This window comes from Condylura cristata, unplaced genomic scaffold (assembly GCF_000260355.1).
Source record: "Condylura cristata isolate star-nosed mole 26May11 unplaced genomic scaffold, ConCri1.0 scaffold00021, whole genome shotgun sequence".
Lineage (NCBI taxonomy): Eukaryota > Metazoa > Chordata > Mammalia > Eulipotyphla > Talpidae > Condylura > Condylura cristata.
The window spans coordinates 27,924,203-27,939,204 of NW_004567122.1; the positions used below are offsets into that span (position 1 = coordinate 27,924,203).

The 15,002-nt window shown below is 40.4% G+C and overlaps 1 protein-coding gene across 1 annotated transcript; it reads right to left on the reverse strand.

Moving 5' to 3' along the window:
• Positions 1–9,942: 9,942 nt before the first annotated feature.
• Positions 9,943–13,109, reverse strand: HNRNPA0 (heterogeneous nuclear ribonucleoprotein A0). Its single transcript, XM_004686756.2, has one exon. The coding sequence runs from the start codon at positions 12,836–12,838 to the stop codon at positions 11,918–11,920; it is 921 nt and encodes a 306-aa protein (XP_004686813.1). The 5' UTR covers positions 12,839–13,109; the 3' UTR covers positions 9,943–11,917.
• Positions 13,110–15,002: the final 1,893 nt, after the last annotated feature.

The window sequence follows — 15,002 nt, forward strand, 5'->3', positions numbered from 1 at the left end:
ATATAGCTAAGATATGAAAACAACCTAAATGCCTTAAAATAGGCCAGTGGGTCAAGAAGTGGTAGATATACACAATGGAATACTACTAGCAATCAAAAAAGATAAATGCATGCCATCTGTAGCAACATGAATGGAGCTGGAAGAAATCATGCTAAGTGAAAAAATCAGAAGGAAAAAGAGATACATTCCATGGTTTCTCTTATAGACAGAATATAGGGAAAACAAAGGGTCAGGAAAAAGACAAAACAGATAAGCCATAGGTCTGAGGCATACAGCAGGGGGTGGAGAGCAAGGGGTTGGGGGGTCAAAACAGGAAAGGAAGCACACCAAAGACTATGGTGATGGGATTCTGGGTGCTGTGGTGATGGGACTACAACTTAAGGGAGAAATCAAATATTGTACAAAAATGAACAATTATGTAAGAAATTTTTCTTAAGTTAAAAAGACTTAGTTGTAATTTCTCCAATAAAAGGAAACAAGGACATTAGATCTTCCTGGGAGATGCCCTCACATATAAAGAAGCTCACATATAAATTATCAAAAGCAACTTACACTCTGCTTTTAAAATCCCTCCCATGAGAAAAACCTCCTGCCAAAGAGACATATTTTGGGATAGTAGGCAAAGAGTTTAAAACTGGCTGGGGAAATTACACATGGACACATACAGCAATAAGAAAAGCAAGAGACTTAAGTACAGAAAAATGACACTCGGTGGAAGAAATAGTTGCCAGTTAGAAAAAGAAGGGAGTAGGACACAAAGAATAAAGTTGAGAATTCTGTGGAGCTTTAAAAAAGGCTAGGTAACTCCAAATTTTCATGGCTTCATGTAAAATTTTTTAAAATAAAGGTTTATTTAATCATTCCATTTTATCTAGAATTTATTATACATTAAAAAAATCCTACTAGTGACCACAATGAGATACCATTTCACCCCAGTGAGAATGGCACATCTTCAAACAACCAGCAACAACAAATGTTGGTGAGGATGTGGAGAAAAAAGAACTCTCCTGCACTGCTGGTGGGAATGCAAACTAGTTCAACCACTATGGAAAACTGTTTGGAGGTTCCTCAAACTGCTAAACATGGAGCTTCCCTATGACCCAGCAATCCCACTCCTAAGTATCTACCCAACAGACACAAAAACACTGATTCAAAAAGACACTTGCACCCCCATGTTCATTGCTGCTTTATTTACAATTGGAAAGAATGGAAGCAACCCAAATGCCCAAAAGTAGATGACTGGATTAAAGATGTGATACATATACACAATGGAATATTACTCAGCAACAAAAAAATAAATAAACACATGCCTTTTGCAGCAACATGGATGAAGCTGGAAAAGATCATGCTTACTGAAATAAGCCAGAAAGAAAAGGAAAAATACCGGATGGTTTCACTCATAGCAGGAGTATAAAGGACCAGGAGAGAAAATAATGATGATGATGAACAACTATATACCAGAGACATTTTATAGAGGTGGAATGGGGAATGGGATCAAAAACTGCTGGGGAGGGAAGTGCACTGGACTGCGGTGATGGCTCATGGGTGATTTGGTGATGGGAAGCCCACGGGGATTACAACTGAGATAGAAAAAGGCACAAAATGATGTAAAAACTATTATATTAATTTTTAAAACACTAAAAAAAAATCCTGCTAGTACCTGTTTTATATTTTTATTATTGTAGAACATGAAATTAATCATTTTAACCATTCACCATTAAGAGAAAAAAAGTTTAACAACATGTATATCTCCTGTGTAAACATTTAACCATCTTTAAGTGTATAAATTCAGTGTTGTTACTTTCAAAATGTTCTACAAATATAACCACTATCCAATTCCGGAACTTTTTCATCATCCTCAAAGAGACTCCATGATCAATAAACAGTAACCATCCCTTCTTCCTTTCCCCAGTCCCTGGTAACCTCTATCCCACTTCTCATTTCTATGAATTTGTCTCTTTTCAGTGTAATCATACAATATTTGTCCTTTGTGTCTCGTTTATTTCACTTGACAGAATCCACTCAAGGTTCACCTATGTTTTATGCATCAGAATTCCATCCCTTATTATAGCTGAATAATATTCCATTATATGTATATACCACATGTTATTTATTCACCTACTTGTGGACCCTGGGTTTATAATACTGCACAATTTAGTAAACATTTCCCTAAAGTATGATATTTATATTTTCCAATCTCTTCCTATATGTTACATGACCATCTTTGTGCAATACTGTTTTCCTTTCATTGAATTGCTTTTTTAGGTTAAAGCCCTAGTAAAAGAACAAGAGCCAAAGGATAGGAATGATTTAATGGTTCTTACTAAATAAGTCTATTCACTTTCATTTGCCATTTTCCACAGCCTTAGAGAAGTTACTATCTGTAATGTCAGTTGTAAAAGCACAAACATAATAAAATCAATTGGAGAGAGGCAAATAGTCCCCAAAGCTATTGTATAGACATACCCCAGTGAAGGAGAGGTGCTCTTTCCCCCACCACACACATACTTACATGTCATCACCTAGCACGCCGTGAGCTGGATTTCCTGAACAGGGAAGCAACTGGGAACTAGGGGCAGGGTTGAGCAGCCCTTACATGACATGGGAGCCCGGCAGGCTTCTCTCTGGCTTCAGTGACCTGACTCGCACCCTGGTACTGCTGGGGAGGAGAGTTGGAGGAGACTAGTGTAAGGATTCAGAGTAGTCCGATGGGTGAGAAACATGGCTACACTTGCTAGAGACCACACCAGGCAGTATCTTGAATATCATCTCTTCCCTCCCTGTGCACACTAATTCTATTAAAGACCTGTGCTCTAAAACTAAGTATGCCTCCTTTGCCTTTGTGCAAAATCTTTGTGGCCAAATCCCTTTCAGAGCATGCACACCCCCACCACTTCCCTCCCCACCCTAACACTTAAAAGCTTTGTGCATTTGTGGATCCAGAGATTTTAATGGAACTAAATCCTAAATTCTAGCTGTGACTCTATTAATGGAGCAAAATTTACAATGCCAAAATGTCTTTTGGCAAAAGGATTATTCTGAGCTGGTCATTTTTAAGAAACAGCAACTCAAGGAAAAGTTCTGTAACAGACATAAAGGAAATTCTCCATTTACAAGGGGGTCTCTCCTTGTTTACTGAACTTTTCTTGGTAACTATTAAAACTGGTTTTCTCTCTTGCTGCCCAACAGCCTGTCTTTAGTTGAAGATGTTATTTAAAGATGTAGTACTTAGGCCATTTGACCAAGGTGCTATTTTCCTGCCTCTCTCCCGTGTATGTAGGAGGTATTACGTGTTATATGTCTGTTTGGTTTTCTCTCTCTCTTTTTTTTTTTTTTTTATTATGGGGGTATGTTAGTCAAGAGCTTAGAAGTCTAGGGAGAGGGAAAATTACTTTTCCACCCCTACACTCTGAAGTTAGGAATAAAGTAGAAATTCAGAAGAGATTGGGCAAATGAGTGTTTTTACCACAATCTTCTTTCTGTAACCCAGGCCTCATCCTCTCTATCAAAATATATTACAAGATTAAAATAAAATAACTTTCTTCTCATGGAATAATATGAAATTCTCATGGAATAATATGAAGTTAGAAAGTCAGTATAGCTTGCTACATTGCAGAACCTACAAAAAAAATGTGATCCTTTTAACACACTGACATACGTACATCCGTTATGAAATGCTATTGCTTGTAGTAATTAGGGTTCCTTTCTCCCTAAGGAATTACACATGGTGCCTATATCAACAATTGTTTACACTTAAATCATTTTTGAAGACCAACATAAGGCAATTCTTTTTATCTACATGAGTACAGAAGACACCCTCCCCATGCTCAAAACTGCTAAAAGCTACAATAATGAAAAGACTTTTGGAGAAAGGAATTAAAGTAGAAACCACTCAGAAGAGTTCCCTGCTTGCTAGAAGCAGAGCTAGCTGACCTATATAATGGGTTTTCCAAGAGAGTACATGATACCTACAAATCAAATGTCTTCTACTTAACTTGGTTACACGAAGAAAAATGTTAGCTGCATCAAGGGTTCCAAAGAACCCCACATTCAGAGAACAGCTAGTCTTACACAATTCAGTACTGATTGCAATTGCAATTTCTTCCAAAGATTAAACCTAAATTATCAATTTGGAATCTCCCTATTAGCTCATAAGAAATCCCTGACCTCCTCTAAGAATGATGGTTTTTACCTTCAATCTTTTTTCTCTAATTATAACCCACTGTCTCTATACACCCTCCACTTCTTGTAACCCTTCATAGTAGCTGCTGCCCAATTTATGAATCATTGAACAAAGACAACTAAATCTCTAAGTTAGTGAATTTTGCTTTTAGGTGTAACTATCTTCTTTCTAGAATATATTAATATTCTAGAAATATCAGTATCCCAGGCTCCCAGAGAAATATTTAGTATAAAACCATTGCTTGCATAGTCTAGGTACAGTGAACCACCATTATCACTTAGTAAATTGGAATACTCCCTAAATTCAAGCATTCCAAGTAGGACTTTCTAAAGATAGCCTCCTTGGACTAGGTATTTTTTCTGCACATCAACAGATTCAAAGATTCTTATTGGCCAAAGAATCATCTCTCCCTCCAAAAAGCATATAAACTGTGGTAGAACTAAAGAAAATGGGTCTTTATATCTTAATCAGATTTGCCATTTGAACATCAAAGAAAAAAATGTTACCTCTTATATGCTACTCACTAAGTAACCACTGAAGAGGTGAAGCCTTCAGAAAATGTAAATAGATAATGGGACTAACTTCCATGTTTCTATGGAGAAAACAATCTAATTGTCACACTGCTTACATAGAAAGGATGCATCATTTCAAAAGGATTTCCAACTAGCATGCAAAAGTTATGCATTTGTCTCATTGCTGTGTATTCCAGACTTTAGATATATTTTATTTAAAAATTTATTTATTTATGTATACCGAACTGAGGTACAGGACAGAGATGCAAGGGCAGTGAGAGGATTCACCAGAGCCAGAGTGGGGAGCATAACAGGCTGACTGATGAAGCACACTGCTGAGAGAAGCAGCAGGTGGGTCAAGAGAGGTCTGCCCCAAGAGAGGTCTGCCCCGCCATGTGGATCACCTCCAGGCGGGGATTGAACTCATGCTGAAGTGGCTTTAGCTTCTCAGTGCTGTGCTTTAACCCACTGTGCCACCAGGGAGGGCCCTTAATACATTTTAAATTATTAATAAGGTAATCAGTACCTGATGATGAAATACTAGGAAATAAGTAAGCTGAATGGTATAACTTTACATCATAATTTTAGAGCAGGACAAGATGACACAAATTTATTTCCAGTATTTGTTTTTAAGCAAAGTGGTAAAAGAATCACAGTACCAAAGCAAAGTATACTGAACATTGCATCTCCTTGAATCCTTTTTCTCTCTAAAGGTTTGTATCATCCAATTCTAAGCGCAAGTTAAAAAGCAAAGTCAGTAGATGAGATTCAATTTCCCTTTCTAGTCTTCTAGTCTTCTGAGTTAGGGTTCCTTTTTTTTTTTTTTTTTTTTTTTTTATTAAAAAGTTTATTTTTACATCATTTTGCACATTTTTTTTTTCATCTCAATTGTAATCCCCACGGGTTTCCCATCATCAAATCACCCCTGTGCCACCACCATAGTCGTTAGGGTTCCTTTTTAAAGAGTAATTCTCAAGTATCTCCTTTAAGAGATGAATGCTTGATCTTGTAGCATTTACATTCTCATTTATGGAAAATATGAAGTTCACCAAAAATTAGGCTCCAATGCCTAAAACTAATTTTCCCAAGCCAGTTGTATGCCTCTTTAAAATGAGCAGCAAATTCTACTTCCCAAGCAAGAGATTACCATACCTTTTATTTAGGAAGAAACTAAATTTAAGTATCAAGAAGAACATTCATGTGCTAAACTCAAATTCAATTTAAGGCTAATAATTCAGACCCACACATTATTTTTCATACCTGCCTCCCCCAAAATTATACAACCATTAACTTTATTTTTAAGGTGAAATTAAGGGTATATGTAACCTTTTGGTTATAGCAAATTCAGACTCTTCTATCAGAAAATGATTATTTTTTTTTTCTGATAGAATTATACCTCAAAGAATAAGTCCATAACAAGCTAGTACACCAAAGTAAAGGAAAATGATGATGGGAATGAAATGCAAACATACTAGAAACTTGTGGTTTAATAATGGGCTCTCCAAAATATGAACAGTATCCCTTGTAGATTAATTTGACTATTGTCGTTCATTTAAAAGCTCAATCATTATGTCTATCACCAAATACTTTAAATTGTCTCCCTTGAATTGATTTTATAACTTAACAAAAATCATTAATCATTATATAATGAAAAATATAACAAAAATGGGTACACTTTGAAGGGTTTTATGATCTAGTAATCTAATAAAAAGCTGTAAATAGCCCATCATGCTTTGCATGATGCTCTGCATTTTGGCATAAGTCCCTTTCCCACGCTATCCAAATGTTTAACCATGTCCAAATATTAATCCAAATGTCGAGTAGTTCAAATGTGTCTTCAGAAATTTTCCTTGACCTACAAGAAAGTCATCACTACTGCTCACACATCTTTAGAAATACAATTCCCACCACCCAAACTATATTGTGAGAAATGGTTTACCATTATTTAGCTAAGATGTGTTCTGTACATATTTATTGAATGAATTATAAGAGCTAGTCAAAGATTCCCCTAAAAGACTAGTAATGAATTACTAAACGACTATAAAGAGTAAATTACAAACTGGAAAGTACATAAGCAACTGGTTCACATTACAGGAGAATAAAGTTAAAAATTAAAAAAAAAAAAACAACTTACCAATGTTAAATAGTAAGATCTCAATCTAGATTTTTGATGTCGACCATTTCTGATCTAGAGCAACCCTCTCCCAGGATCCCCCTTCACCGTTTCAAAGCCTTCTTGTGAAAATATTTAATAAATGACTTAATAAAGTCATTTAAAACTCAAAGGCAATTTCTGCACTGAAAAACCTCTAACATGACTGAAATACTGCACATTTAGAAAGAATAACAGCATGGTTACTAAAATACCAGACTTCAATGTATGTTACCCCTTCAAAACAAAAAGGTTTGTTTTTAATTAAGGTACATATTTACTCAAGTGATTTTGACAGAAAATTTTTTTAAAAATCGGAAAGGCCAGCACAATCCAAGCTCTAAGAGGTCTCCCCTTTCTCCTACCACCAGTAATGTGGAGAAAATATTAGTAGAACATTCACCAGTCACGGGCCTTCTCCCCTAAAAAAAAAATTCTGGGGGAGGGGGGGAGATCACAAAGCAAATTGAAATGTTAAGACTATAGACCTACAGACTATTCAACAATTCCTTGTAGAACTCTAGTAGATTTCTTAGCAATCTAGACACTGGTGTAGCCAATGGCTCCTGCCCATAATCGTATTATTTCCTTTATCCCTCTTTGGCATGTATTAAATAAAAATACATGCCCTAGAAAAAGAATTTTTTAATTACAAACAGAAGAAAACCTAGTTAAGATACATCTGTATTAGTTATATAAAGAAGTTACATGTTTAGATAGATGCCTTTGACATTAAATACACGTGTTTAAGTGATCTACTTTGTTCTAATATATCCATCAAATAAAAAGATCTGTAAATAGACATAACTTTCATCTCCAAGCACTAAGAGAAAAAGGGAGAAGCAATTTTATTACAGTTATCTTAAAAATACACAAAAAAGATCCTGTCTTGTTCTCAACGGCTACATGATTTTAGGGAAATTAAAACAGGCAAGTCTGCAGCTAATATGCAAAACAGATATAATGGAACTCCCTCAGAATTATTCTGAGGGCTGAAATAAATGAAATGATACATATAAAGCAGAACAAATCACATGACAACACAAACGGTACCTTCCTGATTTCGTTAGGGAATAAGGAAATTTCTTAAATGACAACACAGACATCATATGAAAAACTGCCCAATATCCCCTCAGTGAAACTACTGCAAAAAACAAAGGGAGGAGAGTAAGGTACTTATTCCTAGGCCTGTTGCATATATAATCTAGCTCAGAAAATTATCAGGAAAAGGTTTTTGAATTTACCCTAAAAAACCTGCCAATGAATAGGTACTTTGCTCTGTAAATGGAGAATGGAAAATTAGTTAAGATATAGAGAACTGCTGCATCCTCATCTATCAATGGCATACTTAACTCTTAGGTAGCCATCGGACTGTACAAGCATTTAAATGAGGAAAATGCATGTCTCGATAGACATGATCTACACATAAACTATAAACCTAAAAATTCCATTCTTAAAATTAATGTAAGCACATACAAAAAAACACAGCTAGATTTTCATCTATTATTAACCTTGAAAAGGGAGTTAATTCAGATTGGTAGAATTATTTTTTAGTAACTATTTACTATTTTAGTTATTTTAACTCTGATCATTTTTGAAACTATACCAGTCCCAAGAACTCAGTAAGATTTCTGTATTTTCTATTTCCTACTAGCACTTCCTGTGACTTGAAATAAAATCCAGATGCCAAACAATGACTTTTAAAATAAAATAGTAGCAACAACAAAAAAAGTAGGAACAATCTTTCCTAAATTTTATCTACTAAAAGGAAGTTTTAATAGAAAAAAAATTTTCCAATGTTTCCACTTTTAGTACAATGCTTACAAGGCACATCACCATAACCTGTAACGTAACACCAAGGAAAACAGCACTTTCCTACTTAGATGTAGAGGCAATTTTTATTGCCCTGTCAGAAAGTAAAAAAAAAAAAAAAAGGGGATTTTATGAAATAAAGCTTTCTGAAACAGGGAATTGAGAAATTTTCCCCAGTGATCAAAATGTTGCACTGACTGACTCAGTGATTAACATGGAAGACTAACCATCCTTTTTTAAGTGGGTAAAACTTACACAACTGTACACTATGGTACAGTTCAAATCAATCCAATATTCATACACCCACTTTTAATCAGCATAGATGTACACAAAATTTACCCTAAAATGCACAATCTCAAATCTGAGAAACTTAAGAACACTTAAATGTTAAGTGAGCCTATAAACTTTGTACCTGACACTGTCAGTTCTGGTCTTGGGGAAAGCAGTCAAGTGACAAATTATCAAGCATCCTCACTCCTTTAACCTTGCTAAAAAAACAAAAACAAAAAATTGCCAAAATATTATTAAAACCTATGCTCCAAACTGTTATCAAAGGAAACAACCATTGTGTTGATTACTTTAACACTTGGCATTTGCAAGCTTTTTAAGACTGAAGTTACCATCTTTCAAGCAATGTTCAAATGATTTCCACTGAATTTACATTAACAATGCAATACAAAGTTCTTTACAATAGAAAGACAAAATTCATTTTTCAATTAGCTTATCTTTCAGATTAGATTCAAGCATAGCACACTGTATTCAACACTAAATTCTATACCACCTCCTGCCATGAATTAAGTTTGAATGTTCTCATAGGCTTTACAGAGGAGTCAAAACACAACTGATTGCCAAAAACCAAAAACCCCACAAGCCAATGTTTACATACAAATCAAACAAGGAATTCAAAAAAGACTAACCACCGTCTTTGGCTTCACTAAAACTAGATTACAGAAATTTGTAAAGGCAAGTACAAGACAAGTAGGTGTTCTATACCATGAAAACACTAAATTGGTTTTCTCATTAACAGGAAATCCCTACATATTTAAGAAATCACTGTGTTGGGAATACACATTGACTTTGCAAAGACTCCAAAAGTGAATACCTACAAGAAATAGCTCTTCACACTAAAACTGAATCAAGGACAGTCACAACTATGTAAGGAAGTATTTATCATACATACTCGAGGCCCCCCAAAAGCAAGAAAAAAAAATAATCAAACGAAGCCCACGTGTTTCACCAGTGAAAAACAAAATTGTTAAGGAACTACATAAACATTTGCGATCAAGATTTGACTATGCATTTATTCAATGTGCAGATGGCCATCTCATTTGCGGTAGAGGTATAATGTAAGTATTTGCACCAAGCACCAGCTGTCTTTTGTCAAGTACAGCTGACAGTGATAATCTAGCCTAGCAACCTTCATAAGCTCTTGAAAATAGATATCCGACAATGAAGAAATTAAAAATTAGTCAAAATTTAGGCATTACAAATTGAATTATAAAAGAACAATAAAAATCAATGTTTAAACTATTTTAATGGCCATAACCTCTCCTCCAGAAAGCTTTTTTGGTATAGCTGTGGGCCTTCAGCTGCAAATTTAAATTTTATCATATTGAATGAAGTGTACTAGGTAACAGGTACTCTGAATCCACCCACCAAGTAGGTATACATACTCTCACTCAATCATGTAAAGAATTGAATTCTTTATTTGTGATATCCATAAACGTTGCTATTCTATATTTCTATCCAAGAAGGCAATTTTCTCCTATATCAGTTTTTTTTTTTATAAACAACAACTTGAATTCTATTGCATGAAAGGGCTACAAATATACATTTGTTAACCAAGCAGAATACACAGATATTTTGCTTTACAACTTGCACCTAAGATACCAGTACATGTAGCTGGTTCAATAGTTGTCATAGCAATTTGGGGCCATTGCCCAAGCTATGCGTAGCAGTTTACATTTTCAAATCTCAGTTAGAAAGGGCAATTGTGATATGGACTGTTAACTACATTCCTGTGAACCCCATTTTAGTTACAAGTAAATGTGTAACCCAAGTCTGCAGATTTCTGATGGCAAAACTTCTAAATCTGATGCAACTGTCCTAAACAAGTTTTTAAACAAATTGTTTTGCAGATATTCTGCCATTCTGCCAGTAGATGGTGCTACAAAGGTTGGGGGTATTTCCATGAGGACAACAGTTCAGCTATAAGAAAAAAAACCATTTAAACCTGTTCTGAAAATACAAAAATGCATTTGAGGGTAAAATATAACCCTTATTTGTAACCATTCAATACAGACAAACCAGTAAGAGGGATGAAACTAGGCAATCTGAAAAATTTTAAACAGTTTATATGAATGAAAACACATGCGTAACACAAACTATTTTAGAACTACACAGTACATATTTTGAAGTAAATGCTTATAGAAAGTGACCAACCATGTCAAGATGATAAGCAAATTGCTTAGTACAGGAGATGGATGCACAGAAAACTTTTCAAGGTTTTAAAAAGCCACATCCACCACTTCAAAAGTTTTGCCTGTAAGGGATAAAATTCAGTCACTAGCAGGGCAACAGAAAAGAAAGGAGAAAAAAAAAAACCCACAGGACCTTTTAAAAGTTTCTGTAAGTATACATCAAAAATTAAAATTTAACACCAAAAATTTTCAACTAATATCCCTTAAAACGGTACGGAATGGATCCTAGAAAAAAAATGTTAGACATGTACGGTCAAACACAATGATTTATTAAAAATAAAACGTAAAAATGATTTTTGTACATATGCTTCCAAATTTCAGGCATGGGATCCAAGTAGATTTCATAGAAAACGCTGTAGCCAGGTATCAAGTCCTTACAACAAAGTGAACTACCCCCCACCCCTACCCCCGCCCAGGTTTTGCTACAGAATCAGCAAATTCACTCCCTCCCCACCCCCCCCCAAAAAAAACACAAATCAAAACAAGACATTTTGCTAGTATAAAAACGACCAAGGTCCAAGTAATAATAAAAAAATAGAGTCCATCAATGACTGTAACACAAAAATGTGTATGTGGGGCCGAGTCCATCTTCAGAAAGACAAGAGAGGTGGCAGGCAAACAGGGCAACACCCCCAAGGGTAAGCCGCCTTCAGCGGCTCCCCCAAGGGCAAAACGGGGAAGGCGGTGGGAGGGGGAGGGACTTAGGAGTCGACCCTAGTCGGGCTGTTGAAAAGAGCTACCCCTACAGCCACTCCCAGGCATTTTAAACTTTCTTTTCTTAGAAGGAGCTGCCTCCATAGCCGCCCCCGCCGCCGTAGCCACCTCTGTAAGGTCCACTATTGCTGCGGCCACCCCAGCTGCTGCCGCCGCCGCCGCCGCCGCTCTTCATGGGCCCGTAGGAAGACTGGTGCTGACTGTAGCTGCCGAAGCCGCCGAAGCCATTACCGTAGTCGCTCCCCCCGTAGGACGAGCCGCCGCCGCCGCCCCCGTAGGCATTGTAGCCGCCGCCGCCGCCGCCACCGCCGCCGCCGTAACCACCGTAGCTGTTGTAACCGCCGCCGCCGCCCTTTGACAGGCCATTCTGGTCTCGACCGCCGCCGCGGCCCCGGCCGCCCCGGCCGCCCCGGGAGGACCGGGAGCCGCCGCCACCTCCTCCGGAGTGGATATCCTCCTTGGGCACGGCCTTCTTCACTTCCACGCGATGGCCCTGGATCGGGTGGAACTTCACCACCGCGGCCTTGTCTGCCGCGTCGTGATTCTGAAAATACACGAAGCCAAAGCCACGCTTCTTGCCGGACTGCTTGTCGGCAATAATCTCGGCCTTTTCCACGGTGCCAAACTGCGAGAAGTGCTTGATCAGGTCGCCCTCGGCCACGTCTCCCTTCAGGCCCCCGACAAAGAGCTTCTTCACCTTGGCGTGGGCTCCGGGCCGCGCCGAATCCTCCCGGGACACCGCCCGCTTCAGCTCCACCGTGTTGCCGTCCACCGCATGGGGCGAGGCGGCCATGGCGGCGTCGGCCTCCTCCACATTGGAGTAGGTCACGAAGCCGAAGCAACGGGAGCGCTTGGTCTGGGGGTTCACCACCACCACGCAGTCCGTCAGAGTCCCAAAGGCCTCGAAGTGGCCGCGCAGGCCCGACTCACTCGTCTGCACATTGAGGCCGCCGATGAACAGCTTACACAGCTGGGAATTCTCCATCTCCACGGCCCGGGCCTTCCCCCCGCCCTGCGAGCTCCGAGGTTTCGCCGTCGCCGTTATCGTTGGCTGAGGCCTCCTCACAGCTTGGGCCCAGCCGTTGCTGGGGCCGCCACCGCCGGTCACCGACGGGGAAGGGAGGAAGGGAAGGGGAGGGAAGGAGGTGAAGAGGAAGGGGGAGGGAAGGGGAAAGGTGCCGACTAGAGGACGAGCCGAGGAGACTGGAACACAACCAAGGCCGCCGCCGCCACCGCTACCTCTACCGCCACCTCCGCTCCCCTATCTGGGCACCACACAAAGAGGCCGCTGAACGCGCGCGCACCCTCCCCGAGGCGTGCGTCACCGTCGACGTACGGCAGCCCAAGGCTACCCGCCAATCCCGGCCTTGCTCTCCTTTGTCCCGCCTACCGCGCCGCAGCGCCGCTCTAGGTCACGGACTCCCCGCCCTCCGCGGTCTATTCAAGCTCTCCACCTCGGCAGCTCCCGCCGTCGCCTCCGCCACCCCGCTTTTGTACTCAAGCCACCCGGTGTGCCCTGACGAGAGACTTTCCCTGCCCGCCGAGCACGCTGGCGACTCTCTTCCTCCCAACTCCGCGGCTGTTCCCAGTGTCTCTCCCCCCTCCCCTTGCCGTAGCCCCTCGCCCAACTCCGCAGTGGCGTTCGCGCCAGCCCCTTGAGAGACATGTCAGTTCAGCCAATCACCGCGAGCCGCTCGCACCCACTTCCGTTTTCGGCTTCCGCCGAACGGGCGCGCTCCCCGGTGCGCGCTGGCCCTAGCTCCCCCGCGTTTGCGGAACCTGCCTGCCATCCACCCCCACCACCACCACCACGCCTCCTCCCTCTAGGGGCTCGGCGGGGGGAGGTGGGGGGCGCGGCGCGTTGGGGGCCGTTCCCAACGGATGCGGCCTGGGGCTCCACGCGCGGGCTTTTTGAAAACTTGACTGTTGGGGTTGGGGGCCCGGGATCTGCCAGCGGAGTATGGACCGGGACGCTACACCTGTGTGTCCCCGCCCCTCCTGTCCGCACAAAGATGGAGAGGAGAGGCCTGGTTAGGGGAGGCGGTTATTAACCGTTTACAGTCGGCCCGGAGCGCAGTTAAACTACAACACTGACACGTGGCCCTGCGCAAAAGCCGGCCCGAGGCAGTGTGACAACGCAGCGCCCGAAGCGCTTCATACTGAATCTCCCAGGCGCGACCCCCTCCCCATCCTGTCAGCTCCTCTTTCTGAGCTCGGACATTTTTACTTTACCTCAGTGAATGCAAATCTTTTGATGCGTGTACCTTATCTCCGTTACTTCATTCCCAACTAAACATTGCCTTTTAAATGTGTTTATATCAGACTGGACCCAGAGTAGTTAGCACATGAATGCCCCGCCCCCTTAATAACTGCCTTAGAGAACCTCAAGTGGAAATACAAGAAAATTATAACGGGTTCCACTTATTGAACATTTGTGTGCCAAGCAAGATAAGTGTGAGACAGGTGACCAAGAGGCCCCCAAAACGGATCACACTAGAAAAGTTCCAAGGAATTCTTCACTGTATCCTGGAGATGTGCACCTGATTTGTGGAAGGGTGGAAATCACAATGATCCCCAGAGTCAAAGGCTACATAAGGTTTTCATAGGGAGTTTATCTGAGTCAAATCCTAAGGAAATTTAACTACATAAGCGTCAGGTGGCAGTGAGTGAACTAGGAGGGGTTTTGACAGGCAAAATAAAATAGGTTGATACATATTTTGGGTTGTCTTCAATTTTGGATTAATTTTTGAGTAAAGGAATATAGACAGTTTTCTAGACTGGGGGATTAAAAACCTACTATCCCACTACCATTGAGATGTGTGACTTTGGGCAAATTGCTTTTTTAAAATTAACGAACTTTATTATCTGAAAATGAATACATTAAAACACCTGCCGGTGGTAGAAACTAAATGAATGCTATATGTAAAGACAAAGTGCATACTGGCATACGTCAAGTGTTCACTTTAAGAAATACTAGAACTTGGGCCCTCCCAGGTGGTGCAGCGGGTTAAAGCACAGCACTGAGAAGTTTAAGCCACTTCCACATGAGTTCGATCTATCCCAGCCTGCCCTGAAGATCAGACCTCTCCAGGCCCGCCCGCTGCTCCCCTCAGCAGTATACTTCATCGCTCTGCCTGTTCTGCTCCCCA

Coding starts and splice junctions, on each gene's coding strand:
- HNRNPA0 (XM_004686756.2), bottom strand. CDS start 12,838: ATGGAGAATTCCCAGCTGTGTAAGCTGTTCATCGGCGGCCTCAATGTG.